The 23,229-nt window shown below is 35.4% G+C and overlaps 1 protein-coding gene across 1 annotated transcript; it reads right to left on the minus strand.

The window, feature by feature from the left end:
* Nucleotides 1-3,358: 3,358 nt before the first annotated feature.
* Nucleotides 3,359-23,205, minus strand: LOC149794682 (C-type mannose receptor 2-like). The gene is made up of 10 exons (XM_089966220.1): nucleotides 23,050-23,205; nucleotides 15,451-15,545; nucleotides 14,357-14,450; nucleotides 12,513-12,746; nucleotides 11,905-11,990; nucleotides 7,670-7,739; nucleotides 7,274-7,362; nucleotides 6,134-6,227; nucleotides 5,221-5,446; nucleotides 3,359-3,475 (listed from the first exon to the last, which is right to left on the minus strand). The coding sequence occupies exons 1-10, from the start codon at nucleotides 23,105-23,107 to the stop codon at nucleotides 3,439-3,441; spliced, it is 1,083 nt and encodes a 360-aa protein (XP_089822346.1). The 5' UTR covers nucleotides 23,108-23,205; the 3' UTR covers nucleotides 3,359-3,438.
* Between the last annotated feature and the right edge of the window lie 24 nt (nucleotides 23,206-23,229).

Below are 23,229 nucleotides of genomic sequence, written 5' to 3' on the forward strand. Positions count from 1 at the left end.
AGAAAATGAAATTGGGCTTAAAAAAACAAACATTGAAATTGAAACTGCACCAAGTAACCTTCAATATCATTCTTCATAACCATATGTTTACACTTACAATGGGACCTGTATAAAGTATTTATATAAGCAATGATACAAAGTTGCAATGGCCTGTCGACACAATAAGGAAATTATATTGGTTATGGGGCACACATATGTAATGTATTTAAAGCCTTGATTATATTGTTGTTGTGTTTTAAACCTACTATAAGGTTACAGAAATCGATTATTATTATTATTATTATAATTATTATTATTATTAATTAAATATGAAAATATACAAAGGCATCTCTCTGTCTCTCTCTCTCTCTCTGTTTCTCTCTCTCTCTCTCTCTTGATCATCATGAAAAGACGAGAATAGAGGATTTTCTCTTGTCTAATACCACAACGTCTCTGGGCCTATGAAGAATGATGGTAAATGTTAAATCAAACCGACCCAAAGGAAGAGAGAGAGAGAGAGAGGGAGAGAGAGAGAGAGACAGAGAGAGAGACAGAAACAGAGAGACAGAGAGAGATACAGAGAGAGAGAGGTTATCTATGACTGCAAGCAGTATTAAAATTCCGAAAATGACAAGTAATTTTGATGACTCAAGAGAGGTTCTTAAAAATCTAAACATTGTAGCCCAAAGTAAATAAAATACTAAAATTCCGAAACTAGTACGAAAATTTAAAAGTGAAACGGAGAAATTGTAAAAACAAAATTATATCGACTTTAGCGATGAATGAAAATATCTGGACGTATTTAATATTTTAAAAACTGAAAGATTAAAGAAACATTTTTAAACAGCATTTCAAATTGTAAAAAGATTATCAAGAAGAGAGTCTACATTTATTTACATACAATAAAAAGTAAATTTTTTTAACATTTAAGAAGTTACAAAAGTATATGGGGTGGAAAAATTTTAGTATTTCTGCTTCAAGAAACCGCGGTGGCCGTTAACTGGGCTATTGGGATATTAGCAATGGTCTAGGTCGTTAACTGATGCTGTAATCGCTTGATTCATTTGAAAGCATTGTTGCTCAACAAAATGTGAAGAGGAAACACACCGCAAACGCAGTCCATTGGCTATTTACAAAAGTAAATTGATGAGCGTGTCTTTAAACACAGTCACCTTTTTATACTTCATTTCTCCAATAAATTTAGAAATGAAAACAAGAATAACAGCGGTGGACTGAATGTGTATCTAAAGCTCAAATCGTCTTTTTTCTGTCACATCATCGTGATTTATTGTGACATTGGTTGCAGACAAGAGTTTGCAACAAAACGATAAATAACCGGATTATTTTACAAAGCAGTTGTATTTGTTATCTTCTTCCCAATCTCTGATACCAATAGTAGCATCGGCAACGCTGAAGAAAGTTATGAAGGCAGCGTTTTGGTGGCCCCACATTATCTATTCCTCCTACCACCTTCGTTATTTGGCGCACGAAGGCATATGTTTCTTAGGGCACATAATCGCGTCACAAGAGTATCCCAAGTTGAGACCAATTTTCAGTAGAAATTTTTCGTGCCGTAAGGATTTGCATATCCTTGCTTATACCAGTTTATGACACCGCTCTGGTGGCCTAGTGGTTAGAGCGTCCGCCTGGGATGCGGGAGATCTCGAGTTCGAACCCCGGCCGAGTGATACCAAAGACTTACAATAATGGTACTAACAGCTCCCTCGCTTGGCGCTCAGCATTAAGAGGTTAGTGTTAGGACTGGTCGGCCTGGTGTTAGGATAATGTGATTGGGTGGGACATCATGCTACATGTCTGCGGTATGATGCCCTAGTGCTATAAACTGTCACACTGCAGACATCGTCGCGATATGACTGATTTTTTTAAAACTACGTTAAAAATCTAAAGCACACACATATACCAGTTTATGAGGCTATCGGTTTCCCACATAAACGACAGATTTTGCTACGTAAATGTATTAATCTTAATAAAATGTTTTCTTCTTTCTTTGAATTCTTTTTCTTCTTTTTTCAAGAGGGCGGGGTAAAACTAATTCGCCTGATGCAATGCTTACCCGTCGCTATTACATTAGTCCCGCCTCCCACAATAGCCTGTGTCTTTCAGAAAGATGATAATTAACTGCGCATAGATCCCTGACATGAGAAGAGCACAGTCGAGGTCTATGGTATTCTAGTTCAGAACATCCCAGAACTGGAACATTCATCTAAGGCAGGATGAAATTTGTAGTATACGGACGAGGGTAATTCTGTCCTGGGATAGGTAAGCGAGGTAGTTTACTCAAACCTCAACCACCCCAACAAAAACAATTAAATTATTAAATTTAATTTGTAAACGTTCTTAATATTTTCATGTACAATATTTACTTTTTAATTTGCCAGATTTTGTTTAGAATTTTTTGTACAAAGTCCCTATTTTTAGTCTTTGTCAAATTTCGTATTAATTTCGGAACTTCAGCATTACTTTTAGTCTCGGCCATATTTTAACATATTTTAATTTTTATCTACCATGACTTTATTTTAGACACTGCTAAATTTGTGTGCTAGTTCCAAAATTTTACTACTACCGTTAGTCTTTGCTATATTTTAAAGAACGAAATTTTGGATTTTGTTTAGTCTCTACTAAATAACATATAAGTTTGAAATAATAGTACCATTTTTACTGTGCACCATATTTTAAAGAAAAAATAATTCCGGACTATTTTCAGTCTCCGCATAGTTCCGCTTAGAGCTATTTCAGTCCAGGCCATTATTTTGACATTTTCTGCACTTTTTTCAGTCTCCGCTAAAGTCGGCATTTCATATTACATTTTGTCTTCACTATCCGATGTTTTGTTTGTTGTTGTTGTTGTTGTTGTTGTTGTTTTCGGTTTTTGTTTTCGTTGAATACCATGACTGTTTCGGACTTTTAGGACTGCTTCAAATTATATCCATTTGAGTATAATTATGAGTTGGATCTCGTCTGTTTTTAACGTCAGTACAATATCAGGGATTTTAGCGACACTGCCCACATAACCTACGTAATGCTGTATATGTAAATCTCAGCTGATCTACTGCTAATTTTCCTCTCGCTCTACAATTTCCAATGCGACATTGGGCTGTTGCCCACAGTTGTTAAGTATTTCAGACCACGAAGAAAGGGACTGCTTAATAACTATAACCTAATTACGATGAAAAGAAAACTTTGTTTTTGTCTAAATCCACACGTTTACCACTTATGTCGTGAGTATGCGTGCTTGTCTGTCTGTGAGTGTGTTATGTAATGTGAAATGGCAGACAAAAATGTTTAAATATCTGTGTTTTTCATGTTTTGTGGGTTTTTTTAGAGATAATTTTCATAAAGTATAATGGCAAGCAACACTATATTAAGACTTTAATTCAGTATGTTTGCATTCCAATAAAAGAACAAAGACATCGTTGTTTTTGTTTAATCTGGCTGCCTTTATCCAATAATCTCACCTGGATTACCTCCCCGATTCCTGAAAAACAATAAAAGTGCTCTCTAATGAGTATATCACCAGTTACAGAAAATACAAATACATAACAGATAACATTTTCATGTGCATTGTACTTCCCTGTTAAAAATGGCTGTCGGGATCGGGGTTGTATCGAATACATAAAGGAGGCTCGTATTTTGCAACTTTATTTTGAAATAATTGTCATAAATCCTTCAAGAGTAGTTGTGGCTATGCACGTTTCTTCCTAAATAATTGTCATAAATCCTTCAAGAGTAGTTGTGGGCTATACACGTTTCATCCTAAATAATTGTCATAAATCCTTCAAGAGTAGTTACGGGCTATATACGTTTCGTCCTAAATAATTGTCATAAATCCTTCAAGAGTAGTTGTGGGCTATGTACGTTTCTTCCTAAATAATTGTCATAAATCCTCCAAGAGTAGTTGCAGGCTATATACGTTTCTTCCTAAATAATTGTCATAAATCCTTTAAAAGTAGTTGTGGGCTATACATGTTTCTTCCTAAATAATTGTCATAAATCCTTCAAGAGTAGTTGTGGGCTATACACGTTTCTTCCTAAATAATTGTCATAAATCCTCCAAGAGTATTTGTGGCTATACACGTTTCTTCCTAAGTCGATTTTAACTACAGATTCAACACGAGCATTATCCTATATCACAAAAATGTTCCCGGGATGTTTTCGGTGCTTGATGGATGAAAGCATGTATCTAATATGGGATAATAAAACATTACCAACTGTATGATTTAGGGAGGATATGATTGTGAGAACCACATAGCTGAGGAAAGAAATAGTAAGTATTTGAAAACATCATAAACTATGTCCACCAAACAGTCTGAAAATATATTGGGTCCCTTAATCAATTGCTCATTTCATTATTTATCCCGCAGTTTTACTTTAACTAATACTAAATAAAGTAGTGTAAAATTTCCCATTGCACACTTCGTATTTTGGGTATGCATTTACCATTTCAGCACATTTTAGTTTTATGGAATATATTTTGACCATGTGCATAATTAAAGAAACGACGCTAAGGTCATTAAAACACGGAAAGGTATAATAGAACAGGGTAAGAAAAGTTTCTTAAAGCCCCAAAGCCGCCTTTACATGTAAAAAGTCGTATATGCCAAATCATCCGAATAATACTGAATCATAACGATATTGGTCCTTAACATCGTTGGGTTCCATTAAAACCAGATAACATTTACTTTTGATCACATTATGAGCCATATAATGTCTGCCTCGAACTTAGAAACCCTGCCATATTTCACATATGTACGAAATTAATCCGATGTTGATCGGCAACATCTGTGGGTCAACCGATTTCAGTCGAAAGCTGGAGCACAAGTTTTGATGATGTCACCGTTGTAAACATAAGAAACCAACACCACACTATGTCAGATTGTCTTCAGTCCAGCTTCACTTTTCAACGTATTCCAGCCTATCAGCTGATGACCAATATTCACCCTAGTCATATTTGATCTGATGTACTCTTTTTCTTTTCAGATCCGCTTAAAAAAGCGGGCATGCCTTTCTTCATTCGCTCCTGCTACAATTTAATAGTCATTAACGTGTCGAATGTATCACATCACAACTTTCAGAGCATTTTACGAACGAGAACGGGGTTTATGAAATATAGCTTTTTTAACAAATCATTTATATCCTTCCATACCATAGTTTACTTGAAACAATGAAATATATGATAAACGAAGGCAATGGGGCTTTGAAATGGACTTAATTAACACTAACTCTGTTTCGCAAATGAAGTTGAACTTGCTGTTGCATTTGTTGTCGTTCCAGCGGAAATTGTTGGAGAAGCTCATTTCCAGGCAATTCTCGTTGCTATTGGCGTTGTCCGGCTCCCCTTGCTGCCAGTTGCTGTACTGCATTTTCCCGCCAGAATTTAGCCACACCCATTCGCCCTCGACCTGCAGATTTGACGCACCAATCCAGAAGGTACCAGAATTGAACGAACCTGACAAGAAGAATCATTTTTTTAAAAAGTAACTGTCACAACTGATTAATGGCCTTCATTTATTGTGATCCATCGTGTAAAGTCATGCATTATTTAAGACATCTGAAGTTAATAGCGGTTTTTGTTATAAAGTTCAGCCCAACCCATCTCCCAAATTCTATTTGGATCCAACCCTATTATATTAAATGCGTGTGCCATTTTATGTCTGTTTTTTAGTAGGTAATGAAATGATGTTTATAATCTATCGATGATATCGCAAAAGCTATACTGCATAGCATCATGTGTTAGAATCTTTATTTTGGAACGAGTTCCTTCATGCCAACATCAATAGATATTACACCAAAGACTTTATGGCTTTGGCAGTACTTGCATTACCTTTTCCCTCTTACTGCTGTGACTAAAATTAATATTATATGAACAATAGACAATATGGTGGATGCATAATTTCTTGAGAACTTAAGCTAAAGAAGAAAATATTTCTCAGAAAAGCAATCTTCGAGATAGATAGATAGATAGATAGACAGACAGACAGACAAACAGACAGAGAGACAGGTAGGTAGGTAGACAGACAGACAGACAGACAGGTAGGTAGGTAGGTAGGTAGGTAGGTAGATAGATAGATAGATAGATAGATAGATAGATAGATAGATAGATAGATAGATAGATAGATATGAACAAATATTTCACCTGCGGAAAGTTTACTGATGTACCCAGCTATGTACTTTTCTTCACTCTCCGTTTCTATGACGACCAGGTGTCCTCCATACATTTCGCAATACACCTGAAGAGGGAGAGACAATTTTTACATAAATGTTATGTATATTTAACTAAAATTATATTTGATTTAATTTAATTGTTTGTTTATTAGTTTTTATTTTATTTATTCCATTACATGTTATAGTAATGTAATTTTGTTTACTGGAATATTACATTTTCCAGAAATTAGTTTGACCAGACTGTTTTTTCATAAAGACATAATAATATAATTTCCTGACCTTGATTCAAATTAGTAACAGCTGAAGTAAACAACTTCTTTTTTAATGTTTTGAATTCATTCCTTGTATAAGCTTTTAGGGTGGAATCTAGGCTGTTCTGGGTGTACGTGACTTTTTACATGCAATAGTCTCTATTTGGAAATTATGTTTTTACCGGAATTGCACAAAGTCCGGCTTTTAGAAGGGAGAAAACAGTGTGGAAATTTCTGAGACTTGGTTTCTTCTGCCGTACTTAGTCCCAAACTAATTCTTTGCCTTGTATCACCACACTAACCGAGTCAATGAACAAATTATTACATTCAACTGTAATTCATAACGAAATCAATAATATATTTTCTGTTTGTTTTTTTTTCCTTCTAAACGTTTGCAATGCAGTGGAGAATGTTAGCTAAATTTAATAGAAAGCAGCATGAATGTCCAAACAGAAAATAACATGGTTACTGTGCCCAGCCTCTATACTATTAAGTAGGATGGCAAAGAAAATGGCTGTGAGATGGTTGCTGCGTAAAGGTCGCTTGCAGTAACAATTACACTTATTTAATTCAAATGCAATTAATTCATGAAAGTGAAACCTAACCTATGCTGATTTTTAAAATATACGTTATGTGCAAATTAGTACCTAACATATGTAAAATAGTCTTAGTAAATCTGAATTTAAATTAATCAATTTGATTTCAAAACAAAAGTAGAAAAATGAAGGACATATACATTAATTAGCATAGTAATATCTGTTTGTTGAAAAACTTGATGAAACGTGCATTGAATCAAAATATTCTCAATCTGTAATATTGTAAAAACTGACAATAAGGAGCGAGAGAAAGATTTGATTTACGTCAGCTTCCGCCCAGGTAGCCCTTATTCCAAATTCCTTGTAACAGGACGATCCATGGACAGAGAATCCATTTGGACAATCTGCATACGCTGTATGTGTCAGATAAAAATGTGATGAGTATGAAAATGCATAGACATTATAAATCTACATTAACATATTAGTTAAAACTCTAAAAGCGAGGAACTTACTCCTTCGACGTTTACCTTTAATTTTCAAAAGGCTGATTTTGTAGAAAAGGCGTGGGGTTCATGAATTAAAGATTTAAAAATATTTATGTTTGATTAACAAAATCAGTGGTCATTTCAGTCAATTTTCTGGAACATTATAAATGATTTATATCATTATCCCATATTACCTGCACACCACGCAGTCTATATTTTTGTGCCAGCAACCTACCAGTTTGGATGATGAACAAAACGTCAACCAGTGCGAAGATGAGCAATGTGATGGTAGACGCCATATTTGACTAGATTGCCTCTTGTTTGGTCTGACGTCATTGAGACCATGGGAAATTTACACTTGGTAGGTTATCTTCTCAAACCCAAGTGACACCGTTTCTGGTCCTTATTTGATCTGTGCGAGATAACACAGAGTGAATAAAGGATTGAAAGAAAACAAGAGGATTTAAAGCCATATGGACATAAAGATGAGAGACCATAAAAATCTTGGCTTTTAGTTAAAGCATCGTTTATTTGTTCATTTTGTTCTTGCTGGAAATCATAAATTGAAAGACAAAACAAGCGAGAATCAATCTATAAAGAGGATAGGACCGATCCTCTTGAATCCAGGCGAAAATCTAATTATTTCTACAAAACTACAAAAAACGATACAAAAATCGAACTTGAATTCATGATTAAAAAACAACACTTTCGAGGAAGTTGACATCATACGAATGTTTACTTTTGGTGTTTTATCCTCCATTTACCTTGAGCACGGGGTACGGTAATTTCTTGCTCTGGAATCACTCCACCCGCTTATCATGGATATAACTGTGATACAGATTACACGTTGGCAACAAGTTTATATTTTGCTTTGCAACACGACACTTAAAATAAAGTTTCAAGCATGAAATTCTTGATGCCCTGTAAAACTGCGAAAATTGAAATCGACTCCATAAAACTATATGGGAAATTTCTTTACTTTGTTTTCTCCCAATATTGACTGAGTATTATCGGTATACATTTATTCCAAATATACTAACACATTATTCCAGCCCACCTTATTTTATTATTTGATTACTTTATTACGAAGGTATATATCAGTAATATAGTGTGCTGCCTTCAGGATAATGCAGATTTATCTATAAGCCGCGATCTTTAGAGTTTATAGGGACAATGTGAATGTAATGTTACAAATATCCATCTTATCAACACGCCCGTGCAGTAACCAATACATAGTGAGTTACAATCCACCATCCCTGTGATTTACACACCGTTTGGAGTGATCGATACCAATTGTCTACTATCCAGTATCAGGTTATCTACTATCCAATAACCAGTTATATACTATTCGTGAGCAATTTGATTGACCAAATATCCAGTGATATACTATCCAGTATCCAGTTATCTACTATCTAGCACCCAGTTATCTACTGTCCAACACCCGTTCATATACTATACTATTCCACACATTTATTATCCAACACACCGTTTGGTGTGACCATCACCCACTCATCTACCGATCAAACGTGTTAGGCTGTAAAAGATGGGGTAAAAATTTAAATCCCTTATAAACAAAACTAACTTCCTTATCCCGCTATAACTTCACTATTATGCCTTTGTGAACAGACGAACCTTTATTACCCTCTACCTTCTATATCTATATATATGTCACTTCAACGACCGCTCCGGTGGCCTAGTGCTTAGACCGTTTGCCTTGGACGCCTTGTCAGTTCGATCCCCGGCTGAGTCATACCAAAGACTTACAAAAATGGTACTAACAGCTGCCTCGCTTGGCGATCAGCATTAAGAGGTTAGTGTTAGGACTGGTCGGCCTGGTGTCAGGATAATGTGACTGGGTGGGTCATCATGCTACATGTCTGTGCCATGATGCTCCAATGTTAAACATCACCATAAACTGTCATACATCAGATAGCGATATGACTGAAAAATTTTTAAAGCTACGTTAAAAATCCAAATTACACACATGTCACTTCAAACGACGTGCTGCATAGCATATGTGGAGTATTGGATAGTAATGGGTACTGGATAGTTGATAACAGGATGGTGGTCATGTACATACTCGGGTGCTGAATAGCAGAAAGCTGGTATTGGTCAATCCAAACGGAGTGTTGAATAGTAATTAGCTGGAAATTTTATAGTTGCTCACTAGGTATTGGCCACTTTAATAGGGTGTTGATGGTACAGTGTGGGCGTTGGATATTAGATCACAGGGTGTTGGTCAGCATGTAGTCGACCCGTAATTTTAAACATATGAACAGCTTTAACATTACGGTTCCCCTTTTGGTCATATATATTCTAAACATGGCGGCTTATAAGTTAAATAACCACATATCATGCTAAACCTATGAACAGTTTCAACATCACATTTAGTCTTTTCCATTTAAGTCCCAAAACTGGTGGCCTAATGTTAATTCACATTGTCCCTAACAGCACTCATCATTATAACTGAATGATACTTTATACATTGCATTTTCCTGTTGTCCGTATAAAACCTAAAAATGGCTTGCTAATGTTAAATTCCAATTGTCACGATATCAGCCCACTATGCTACGGATGCCTTTGAAAATGCATAAAATTTCTGAGTGAAGGATTGTATTTGGAGATCGTAATATATGTGATTACTCGTGATCATGTCCTAAACAGATGATATTTACAGGGGACCATAGACCTATAGTATGTTCAACTCTCTTCCTTTCTCGATTTTCAATGATTAGGGATAAAGTGTATTTGTTTAAATTTGTATTAATTTTGTGTATACATTTGTTAATGTTTTTCGTTGGTGTTGTCCGATTTTAGCTGATATACGAAAATATACTACGATTAAAAAATGGACATGAGATTCAGGCAGTGCTCTTTATGTGTATTCTCTCAAGTCAGTTTAACTCTGCAGACATTACTCTAGGATTTAAAGAGATGAAACTCTGCAACAACAAAAAAGATTTAACTTACAACCGTTAAATTGGTGACAACGCATTAAACAGTGATAAATCTCTTAGCACAAGCAGAGGAAAGAGCAATATAAATAGATGTCAAAATCTGTTAAACTGGTTAAACTTCCGGCTGACCCACCTATTCAATTGATATTCTGAGCACACCCTATCAATTTGTTTTAGATGCATGCGCACCTGCTCTGCGAAATGTTTGCTTTAGTTTTATCGAAAATATCCCCAGAGGATTATGATGCATCAATAATTTCACATGACCCTTATTTCAGATACCCTGTAAGTGTTCCTAAAAACTCCCGAATAACATTCAAACTGATATATATTCACTGATTTACGCTACTGAGATTTATTACATGTTCAAATATTATATGGAAGCATCATCTCGCACTAAAGTTATATGTGGGCCAAAAACACCAAGAAGACGTTTATTCATACTTTATTACATATTGTTAACACATTATACCAGGTAAAGATGCATCATTTCTATGGGAATATCATATTATGAGAAATTAATGCTTGATTGCCTTTATGTATATTAATGCATCCAATGTCTAGTAAATAAAAATGCACTGGAATACCATCAAACTCTATTATATAATTCAACATTTTACTTTCCCCATAATTCCTATCTTGCAAATTTCACTTATTTGTGTACATTATAGCAGAAATTGATAAAATATGCAAATACAGGGACGTTATTGCATTTTATGCACAAAATGTCGAATGTATTGTTAAATAAACAAGACACAAAAAGTAGACATCACAATTTGTGGACTTTCGGGGACCAGACTTTATGTCGTGTTGCATGGGCTACAACGTTTCTGGAAAATATACAGATAAAAAAGAAAGTAGGCCAAATTTAGCTTTGATTATTACCGAGCTACACATCCGGGCGTATTCCGTGCGTTTAGTTTACTTTTAGTGTACAGCTCGACAAACATTCTACTTTTTTAGAGTGTTGTTTTCTTATATATTAATAACTGTTGGGTCTATCTCTTGTAGGTCTAATGGGGTCTGTTAGAATCAAACATTTACCGTCTTGAATATGTTGTGTTTAAAATGCAATAAAAGTTTGATCCAACACTTGGAATGAGGACATGATATTGTCCAAGGCATACATAATGGTCAAGGTATAGACGTTGTCAGAAAGGGAAACGTGAATTTCACCCAATGCATAGCGAATCAGTCACGTGGATCAGGTTAACCTGGTCGTCTTTGGAAATCATAATCGCTGAAGAAACTTTGCAATTTTACTCAATTAGTAATAAACGATTTGCCATTGTAATACTCTTCATTGTTATTGAGTCATTTAGGGTATTGAAATAGATGTGCAAACAAACGTGGTCTTGCAATCAAGCAAAGCAATTATTTTTTTTCCCCACTGAACTGTTACATTTATCACCAATCTTCTTTTTGGGAGTATCCCAACGACTCAGCTCATCGTCCAGATGCATGCAGTACTTTCCTTGTTCAACATCTTAATTCCATTTCAATATTTATGTACCATGTGTGCCATAACGGCAATGCTTACTTCCCGAGTGCGAACTGTGTTCTCCAAAAGAAAGAGGATCTGACAAATTCTTTTACAACCTGTTGAAAGTTATCTTGTTTAAATAATATAAATCGGTTTCTTTTTTCAAAATCATAACATTTATTTTTACTAAAATCTTTAGAAATGTGTAACTTTTTATAAACAAAATTGACGTGCTCAATTTTAATTAAGCCTTTTTGTGGTGCCAAAAATCTGCAGCTATTGAGGCGATAATATGAAACCGAGATGAAAATTCGAATAAGTCAAGTAATCTGTGTCAAAATGAAATACATGAGCAAAGGGAAATCAAAACACAAGCACAAATGAATGTTTGCTGCTGACTAGTACAACAAGTTATCTATGTACGAATCAATGCCTAGAACTGCATTAACGCTTTACTCACACGTCTCTAACCATGGACCAATCTGATTTTTTTCTTCTTCTTTCTTACAAATAGATTTACAAGAAGCTAGTCGATATATTACTCTTTATTGCATATAGAGTATCACATTTAGAACGACATTTTCCATTAATATAAATGAAAAAAGCTAGTAAATGGCGTGTTTTCCAAACGACTCAGCGAGAGTTCAGGCTCAATTCACACAGGAAGTTGTATTTGTTTTCGCACGTGGCAGAGAACCATAGGAAGGACTGTGAAAAGTCTATAGCTATACATCGTTTCTCCGAGTTCATGTCCGGTTCTCCAGGTGCCCACAGTGTGATGCTCATCTGTTCGGCCCCAGGAACCCACTTCCATGTTCCGTTGGTCAATAGATTGGTTCCACCTATCCAGAACTTCCCAGGCTTAAAAGCGACTAGAGGGTAAAGAAGAAGGAGGAGGAAAGCGTTAATTTTAACCAAAGGAAACAAATACATGACAACAATACCTGCACTCAAATAAATGTCAATCAGAATTTTTTAAAGAAATTTACTTTGAAACACTACAGTTTAGTATTGTGATAAATTATCTTAATAGGGTAAAGATTAAATGCAGAAGCCATTATCTTATCTATTTTTGGCTGGACGTAGCAATGATGCAAAATAAATTCTGGAACCCTAGTAATAAATATATAGGAATACGTGTATCGATCGGAACATCTCTCGTCACTTTCCTTAAACCGGTAAGAGTCTCAGTGTTACATCAAATCGCTGTACAATGTTTGCTGGATGTGTGTCTTCCGTAAAATGAATGCCCTATGTGTTTATCACTGCAGTCGATACAATGCAGTTATGAATCACGTGAATTACGAGAATGACTTTAGCAACTAAAAGAGCAAAATGTTACCTTAAACATATATTTTCGTTGTTTCTTTTTAAACAATTTATATACATTGTTTCATTTATGTTTCTCCCTGTTATCGAATACATTACTTCGTAATTTCGTTGTTAGGGAGGAAGTGTGAGAGTTGTAAAGCAAGCGGACATACTTTTCAATGCAAAATTTGCAGAAAAGTCAAGAACTATGGAACTAACAAAACTGAGCATTAAATTAATATCGCTGTAGATCATTAACACCTTTTCGATGTATCTGGCATTTTGTAACTAACCGTATTTGAAACAATACCGCAAAGTGTACTCAAAAGATCATTATTTGGTGTACGTTAAAGTTATTAATAATAGTGAATAAGTCATAAACACTATTTCGTTCACTTGTGTGCACATGATAGAACAATTAATACTCTATATGTAGGTTGGGAGCTCTTTACCTAGGAGGTTCAATTCCACACTGAATGGTCGGGCTAAGTTACGCATAGATAAGATTAGATTAGATCTCGAGACTTATGTAACCGGCAAAGTAAAGTGGTGACGAAATACTAGGCATGGGTACTGATACGTGTCAAGACGATTATGATGTTCTGGACAGTTTGTTTTTAACATGTCACGTATATCCCATGATACGTGTTGAGATCGAGACTTTGTTAACATGTCACGTATATCCCATGATACGTGGTGAGATCGAGACTTGTTAATATGTCAGTATATCCCATGATATGTGTTGAGATCGAGACTTTGTTGACATGTCACGTATATCCCATGATACGTGTTGAGATCGAGACTTTGTTAACATGTCACGTATATCCCATGATACGTGATGAGATCGAGACTTGTTAACATGTCAGTATATCCCATGACACGTGTTGAGATCGAGACTTTGTTGACATGCCACGTATATTCCATGATACGTGTTGAGATCGAGACTTGTTAACATGTCACGTATATCCCATGATACGTGTGGAGATCGAGTTTCGTTAACATGTCACGTATATCCCATGACACGTGTTGAGATTGAGACTTGTTCGCTTAGAAGTGGATTCTTTCACAAGGTTTTACAAAAGAAAGGGGTAGTGTACGGTTGTTTCATAATAAGAAAAGATTTATTTAACGTCGGCATAATTTAAAACAACAATTCAACAATAATACTTACTTGGGGACATTCGTCCGAGAAGACCCTTGATGAAGCTGTGCTCTGATAAGTCCCCGACTTTCACGAGATTTGCTCCGAAAGTTTCACAGTACAACTGTAACATACAATTTACCTTTACAAACACACACATATTATGAAGTTGGATCTTATGCGGCGGATATTTAATTGGTATAACAGAAGTCAAACTTGAATTAATTAAATCATATTATAAAAGTCAAGATGTAAGTACCGTTGACGAAATTAAGTCTGATTCACCGTATCAGAACCTGTTCGCCAGGATTATCTTCTTTCAGGTTAATCTGTACGACATGTTTCTAACAGCCAGTAGGAAAATAAACGACAAAAAGTTGGGAAAATATGGGAAATACGACAAATAAGTACCGAAAACATATGCAGCAGTGTTGTTGGCAGTCTGTTCGCATGGTCAAATTATTATATTACAAATGCATTTGCTTTCAAATCTCTGTGAGAGGAATATGTACAACAATAACTGTAATGTTAAAGGTACACCAGTAGGAATATGTACGACAATAACTGTAATGTTAAAGGTACACCAGTAGGAATATGTAGAACAATAACTGTAATGTTAAAGGTACACCAGTAGGAATATGTACAACAATAACTGTAATGTTAAAGGTACACCAGTAGGATCAGCACAAACAGAATTTACAGATTTGAACGCAGGCGTTTTGAACAAATCATAACCTGTAGAACCTATTAAATTGCATTACATTTCGTACATGTCATGTACATATAACCATGGTTACGAGGAAGATATGATAGTCAAAGACACGTTAATCTGTGCAAAGGATTCGGATCAGACCAAGGTGTGGTTTGGTACACCCTAGCCAGTGATATATTTGATCAGAAAACTTTAAAGTGTCCACAGAAGTGAACTTTGTTCACGGTGCTGGCGACGGAACTGTTTTTTGTTTTGTTTTTTAAGTGGGAAGTGGGTCCTCGATATAGGAACTGATTTTCAAAGGGTGTGGTAGGTCATCACATTTAATATTTATAATCTAAGAAAAATATATAGGGCAGTCATGGCCGCCAGTCTTTCATGGAGTGTAAATTAAAATAAACAGTAAACGTACCTGAGCTTCCGCCCAGGAGGCCATGATGTTGTATTCCTCATAGCACGAGTTGTCGTGTCGTATATATCCATCAGGACAACCTCCCTCTGAGATACCTTAAAAACCATTGGATGTTACACGGGTTACGAAATCATGTTACATGATAAAAGTATTGGATGTTACACGGGTTACAAAATTATGTTACATGATAAAAGCATTGGATGTTACATGAGCTACAAAATTATGTTACATGATAAAAGCATTGGTGTTACATGGGTTACAAAATTATGTTACATGATAAAAGCATAGGTGTTACACGGGTTACAAAATTTGTTACATGATAAAAGAATTGGTGTTACATGAGCTACAAAATTATGTTACATGATAAAAGCATTGGTGTTACATGGGTTACAAAATTATGTTACATGATAAAAGCATAGGTGTTACACGGGTTACAAAATTATGTTACATGATAAAAGCATTGGTGTTACATGGGTTACAAAATTATGTTACATGATAAAAGCATTGGTGTTACATGGGTTACAAAATTATGTTACATGATAAAAGCATTGGTGTTACATGGGTTACAAAATTATGTTACATGATAAAAGCATTGGTGTTACATGGGTTACACAATTATGTTACATGATAAAAGCATAGGTGTTACACGGGTTACAAAATTATGTTACATGATAAAAGCATTGGATGTTACATGAGCTACAAAATTATGTTACATGATAAAAGCATAGGTGTTACACGGGTTACAAAATTTGTTACATGATAAAAGCATTGGTGTTACACGGGTTACAAAAGTGTGCTACATGATAAATACAAGTTATTCTATCTCTACATAGCTGTAAGTAAGTTCTTACTGTTATTGTTCCAGGAGATTTTTGTAGTAAATGACAATTTATAAAATGTTGGATTTTGAGTTATTCGCGCGAGATTTCGATACATATCTTCTTATTTCCGTCGATCGAAATTTTAAGATATTTCAGAAACACGGATGCTTGCTGGATACTTAATTGGTTCGTTGAAGTGGGTGGCAGTTACTACTATAGACATTAATTATGTAAGGACAGGACAATATTGGACCGTATGCGCATACTCAGGAGACGACAGGCTAAGAAACCTTTGAGTGGAGCGGTGTGCAAGGGGTAATTTAAAAGTTCTAAATCTTTTGTTATAGCATATTTTGTTTTATCTGAACCTGTCAATGAACATAATGCTGTTTCGTGCAGTACATCGGACAGTTGCATCTATATGCAAGTGATGTAACATAGGTAAATAACAGTGACGTAAAAAATGGAGAAAGAGAACACTCATGCTGCTGAACACAAGCATACAGCAAAGTCTGAGCGCTCTTAGGGTACTCTCAAACAAATATCAAGGCCGACTTGGATGAAGTTTACGGATTTAATTCTTTCATATCCTACAATTTAGACGTGGACTCGTTGTTTCAGTGAATTTCCTGAATCTATTGAAGATGACCTACGTTTTGGAAGACCGAATGTGCGATTGGTAAGCGGAACATGAATGTTGTGAAGAGGGTGGTTGAGGAAGATACTCGATACACTGTATCTGATACTTATATAATCACGACCATAATCTGTTTTGATATACAATTGAATCATTTGGAGCTCAGAAAGTTGGATCCAGCATTTGTTGAAAGTTGATCGAAAACAGACTCGGGTTGAAATCGCCAAACATCTACTTGCAAAATTAATATTCTGACGCTGCTAGTGTCGCTAGACATTTTTATGCGTTCAATATGTTGCCAAAAGTAGAGATACACTATAGAACCACCCGTCACGTCCTGGTACCTGATGCACCTATCTACGCCATGACAATTATGCCGGCAGATACATTCGCTGTCGTAACAGATTTTCTGAATGAACATAGCACCCAAACTTTGCCACATCCTCTACACCGGTCTGATTTAACGCCAAGTTAATTTTGACTGATTCCATTATCAAAGAACGATAAAGTGCAAATGATTTGAACGCCGCCGTGCTGTTGAAACTTCAGATTTTGAGTCACATATTAAAAATTTGAATACAAAATAGCATTTAATAAATGGATAATCAGACTGAAAAAGTGTAGCGGTGCATCGGGGATACCCTGACGTATTGTTACTGCTAAACTTTTGAAGAAAAACCTTAATGGAAGATCAATGTAATTGATAATTTGACCTCTTGCTGATTTTCGATGTTCAAGCAACTGCTGAAGAGGAAACAATAAACCATCGGCGTACTGAACAAAAGATGGTAAACTGAAAGGTGGGCCTGACCCCATGATCCATATCAAGGCTGACAAAGGTGAGCAGGACCTCAAAAGCAGACTTGATATTCAGGTTCTAACAACCACGATTTTGACATCCGTGAGTTTAGCACAGTATAATTACTTTAATGCGAATTGACTCTTTGACTCAATAATCCTTTCTTATGACTGCATAGTCATTGTTCTTCTTGTTGTAGGCTTTAACGCCATTTTTCAGCACACGATAGGCTATACGTGGCGGCCAGTATTAATGATGGAGGAAGAACCCGGGAAAACCCCGGAAAGAACCACCGACCCACGAGAAGCTACTGGTAAGCTTTCTCACATACTCACATTAGCCGAATCCAAGACTCGAACCCACGCAGACAGAGGTGAGATGGCAGTGATCCGTAAAGGAGAGCGCTTTAAACCACTCGGTCACTCGGGGCCCCGACTGCATAGTTAAGAATCGTACGAGTTTTGTTTCTTTATTCTTTAGTAATTCAGTGAGTCGATAGAATGATGTCTCCATAGCAATGATCAAAATATATTTAAACGTTTATATTTGTTATATTACCCATTAAACAATATAAACATTATATAAACAATATAAAAATTCAGCCTAATATTCATTAGCATATCATAATATGATTAAGACAGTTATATGTCAATCGTGTTTCATTCCTTAATAACGAAACATTTCTTTAATATTGTTTATATTCCTGTGGGTAATTTTAATATCATCAAGCACGGTTATTTTATGTGTATCATCTTCATTCTACTGGAATAACATCTTGGGGTGTAAAGATATATAATACTTTTGATATTAGTCTTTTGTTAGATTGTGTTGTGTAATTCTTCCAGCATGGTACATTTCGGTTGGTCATCATTGGTAATATATAAGATAATCTCATAATATGATGTTGGTTGCCCTGTGCTGGCTATAATCCAATGAATGTAAGCAGGTAACAAAATGTTATACATAGAAATTTATTTTTCTTTATTATCAACATAAAAAACTGATTATTTCCATAGAAATATTTCGTTATGTAAAAGATAAGTTTGATTTTCCTCATAAGGCTTCTTCATAAGTTTCGCTAGTTTGATATACTTTTTATTTCTTCAAAGACAAATTTGTATGGTTTAGTTATTGTCACCATCGAAATTATATTTTACATGCATTAACAGTCCCTTCAAAATCGGTGATTGAATTTTAATTTCATCTTTAATCATCTAACTGCAAGATGCTATTTATTGGTATTGTTATTACAGGAATATCACTCAATATTATCAACAACAAAAATTGAAATAACTGGTATTACTGATAATTTTGCAGTACCTCTATGAGTGTTTTGTTAGAAAAATAAATGTCATTCTATATGCAGAACACAGTCGTATTAGATAATTAGGTAATAGGGTAATGCTATTTGTTGTTTAAGTTAACATCTATAATATTATGTTACATTAATTTGTAAAGTCAAATACAAAATAATGAGGTCTAAATCTCACTGTTACTATTATACGCAATTTTAAATATGGTGGTTTTATTAACAGTATAAAACAGACCATGTGTTTGATATTAACTATGATTCAGACAACAATTTTCGTCACATTAGTTTTAGATAATAACCTGACATTGAAATCGCGCCAGTTATAATCACTATATAATTTGTGTTTAATATTTGGGTGTTCTTTTCTGGCATTTTGTATAAAATATTTTATTGAATATGTGCCCGGCAATAATTTTAAGTTAGAACACCCTGCTTTTACATTCACTCTTACTGTAAGTTTTATTGCTATTTGTATTTCGGTATTGTAACAATCCAGGGGTCCTTACTTGACCGAGCGGTTGTTAAACCCTGGCGCGATTCTAGTTAGAAGTCATAAGTTGGCCCCAATTTTCCAAAGACTTCCATACAACTTCAGTTGTAAATTAGAAAGCCCGACGTGTCCATTCACAGACGTCACGATTCTGTACGGAAATACCCACAATGCAACGAGCTCGTACCTTGAAACGCCATTTTGAGTCCCGAACAAACCCTTATCATCACGTATATTCAAGATAATAATCTGATTTAGTTGTCGATTAGGATATTTACTTAATCGAAACGATACATAGATTATACTTGAAATTATAGAAAGACAGAAGAGTGAAGTGAAACCGTAATTGTGCTTAGTGCTATCAAATAGAAATACAGTTATTTTTTTTATACAAACAGGCAATATTGTCTTTTTTTTTAAAAAAAAGTATTTTGTGTGATGTCCCTAAGCTTGTCACCTTGAAAGAGTCATTCCGGACAATGATCTTTGGGATACAATAACAGTTACGGAAATATAATTTAATAGCATGCGTATTATGCCAGAACTTGTATGTACAAATACTTTTTGCAAAAACGTGCATGTGCCAAAGACAGCTGACAAACCAATTTTAATAAGTACGGTCAAATATTGTATTTGTGGTGTAGATGATGAACGTAGGATGATACTGAATGGAAGCGATAACCATTCAAAGAAATTTCGTCTAAACGAAACATCCGTACGGAACTTGACTTTGTACCGAATGTCAAAACCGATTATTCTTGAAATACTTTTAGAAATATGAAAATATATATTGACAATGGGCTTTTTAACCTAAACTATAATCAGATAATTGATTTCAGCCCATGTAAATTGAAAATCATTACATGTTTCTACTTGTTTGTGTATCCATTTGCTTATGTATCTGTTTATTGATGGATCTATTTGTTTCAGGAAGAATAATAAAAAAGATGTTTGAAATTTAAATGATTTTATTTGAAGCAAAAAGGGGAAAAGTCACGCGTTTGGTTTCGTGCAGTTAACATGCACAACAGAGTGTGATGTTATATTTTATCCTTGCGCACAAAATTAGACATACCTTCATAATTATGTGGGATGAACAACGTTGGTAGGTGCCGGTTTGCGTGGCTAGAGAATCAAAATGGCGGATATGGAAGTACCCACGTTTTGTGACGTCAAGTGAAAACAACGGATACCTAAATTTTACTCTAATTAATGCAAGACTACAGATAAAACAACCTACCAAATATCTATCAACCGCACATCTGCATGGTTTATCTTCATCAGGTTTCCGTACCACCAGCTGTTCACGCCTTAGAAAATATACGAGTATCCCCTAACACTGGGAACTATTTTAACTCCGCCACCTTAGGCCAGTCAGGATATGCTTTCCATGCACATTTCGCCAAAATAACTGCACCACATTTGCCCCCATGACGACATAAATGGTATCTGCCGAGTCCCTTCTTATTTATTCCCTTGTGTAATTTACCGGTTTCCTACCGTAAATACTGCCACTGCAGTCACACCACCAATATACACCACTAGATTTTAATATGGACTATCTTACGACAAGGAAATTCCTTCGGTTTTGGCTTGAATTCACTACTAGTAAACCATGGTATCATGGAAACTCACTAACACGTCACTCCGTGACGTTTGCTCCTAGTAATTGGCTAATTATTTCGGGCTAGGAATATTTCCATTGCGCCGAATTCCAATAATCACACAAGTAATCGCACAAATCTAAGAATTCCTTAAAACGGGGCGCTATAACCAAATGTGCATACTTCAAATGTATTACAGTATATTTGCCTTTTGTACATTCCAACTAAGAAAGTGAAGTTGTAATTGCCCACAGCATGTAAGTATGCCATTATAATTTGAACATTTTTGGAAGTAAAAGGACGAGGGTTTATGCTGCTTAACATACATTATTTTTGCCATTAACATATTGGTTTTAATTTGTCAAGTCAAAATCACAAATAGCTTTATCGCTTGAGGTTATCATTTTTCCCACCATGTTTGTTTTGCCACGCATTGTATAACCAGATCTTTTGACGGAAATTTGTGTCATTTGATCGTGGTAGTTCATATCATCCACAAAACCTTTTATAGTACAATCATAGTGCCCAATATCATTAGCAAACAACGAGTGGAATCTCTGTCATTGTGTTTAATAGCAGTAGCCAACAGGGAGTGGGATCTCTGTCATAGTACTCAATATCATTAGCAAACAACGAGTGGAATCTCTGTCATTGTGTTTAATAGCATTAGGCAACAAGGAGTGGGATCTCTGTCATAGTGCCCAGTAGCATTAGCTCAAAATAATTAGCCAACAACGCACTGAATCTATTTCATATTGACCAGTACCTTTAGTCAATAATGAGTGGAATCTGTCATAGTGCCCAAAATCATTAGCCAACAATGAGTGGAATCTCTGTCATAGTGCCCCAAATCATTAGCCAACAATGAGTGGAATCTCTTTCATAGTGCCCAAAATCATTAGCCAACAACGCACGGAATTTCTTTCATAGTGACCAGTACCATGTCAATATTGCATGGACTTTCACAGCGCCCAAAATCATCAGTCTGCAAGTAATTAACTCTCTTGTATAGTGCCCAATATCATCGTCCAATAGTGCCTAATATCATTCGTTAACAACGCATGGACTCTTCTAGGGTCGTAACAACGTATGCATGAATCTTTGTTTTAAATTAATGTCATCATTGAATCCCTTGCGTATATTCTGGGAAAGGACCTATATTATTTGGTCAATTCGTGTCCAGTCCCTAATATTTGTTAAAGATTCGAAATTTAAACCGTTCCTTATAAAGTGACGGACAGGTTAAATGTGACACCTAGCTGACCGTCTGTCTAAGTCAATGTTTACTGGATTTACAGGGAGGCTAAATAGTGCATTTTTCAATACACCCAGAAACTGCCCATTAGACGTTGTCTTATTACACCTTGTTTGATATGGTAAAGTAGCCAGCTTATACCAAATTGACCAATCATTATTCAGACCTACCCCTTCACAAGCCGGTTTTGAACTTAAGCTCTGAAGGCCACAAAGTGTTATCAGTGATAAACTTAACATACTACAAACACAACTTGTTCTCTGAGATTAGGTTTTCGAATTATGCATTGTATGCCTTCCTCATGAAAGAACAATGGTTGTTGCATGACAGAAACAGATGCTGAAGATGATTACTAACTGATTTTACGGAAAGAACTACATTACATACATCATCAGATATGTCTGTTCGGCATATAAATGCGTAACATCTGTTTGTTGTTCTCATAAAATGATGTACACAGTGTACAAGTATATATTTCTCGAAAACTTCGTTTTTTAAACTCTATATTTCAGAAGTCGGGAATGATTAGAAAGAAAAATCAAAGAGAAAGAAAACCAACACATATTGTAAACAAAATCAATATTATACTGACTAGTATGCGAAATCAATGTCAAAATTCAATGTTCACATATTTCGGGTGACAACAAAGAATATGTATGTATATTTATGTAATGTAGCTACCTGGTATGATCAAGAGAAGAAATGATCCCAAAAAGACCGACGACAAGATCTGCTCCATTTTGACTTAGTTGCGTCAAATACTATTAGAGGACAAATCTTATCACTGAATCGTCTCAAACATTGCCCTTGTTTGTAATGTGTCTAGGATAAACAGCGGCCTATCCTGGATAGCAGTGATGG

The sequence above is a fragment of the Sinohyriopsis cumingii genome, chromosome 7 (genome assembly GCF_028554795.1).
Source record: "Sinohyriopsis cumingii isolate HCF-2022 chromosome 7, ASM2855479v2, whole genome shotgun sequence".
NCBI lineage: Eukaryota > Metazoa > Mollusca > Bivalvia > Unionida > Unionidae > Sinohyriopsis > Sinohyriopsis cumingii.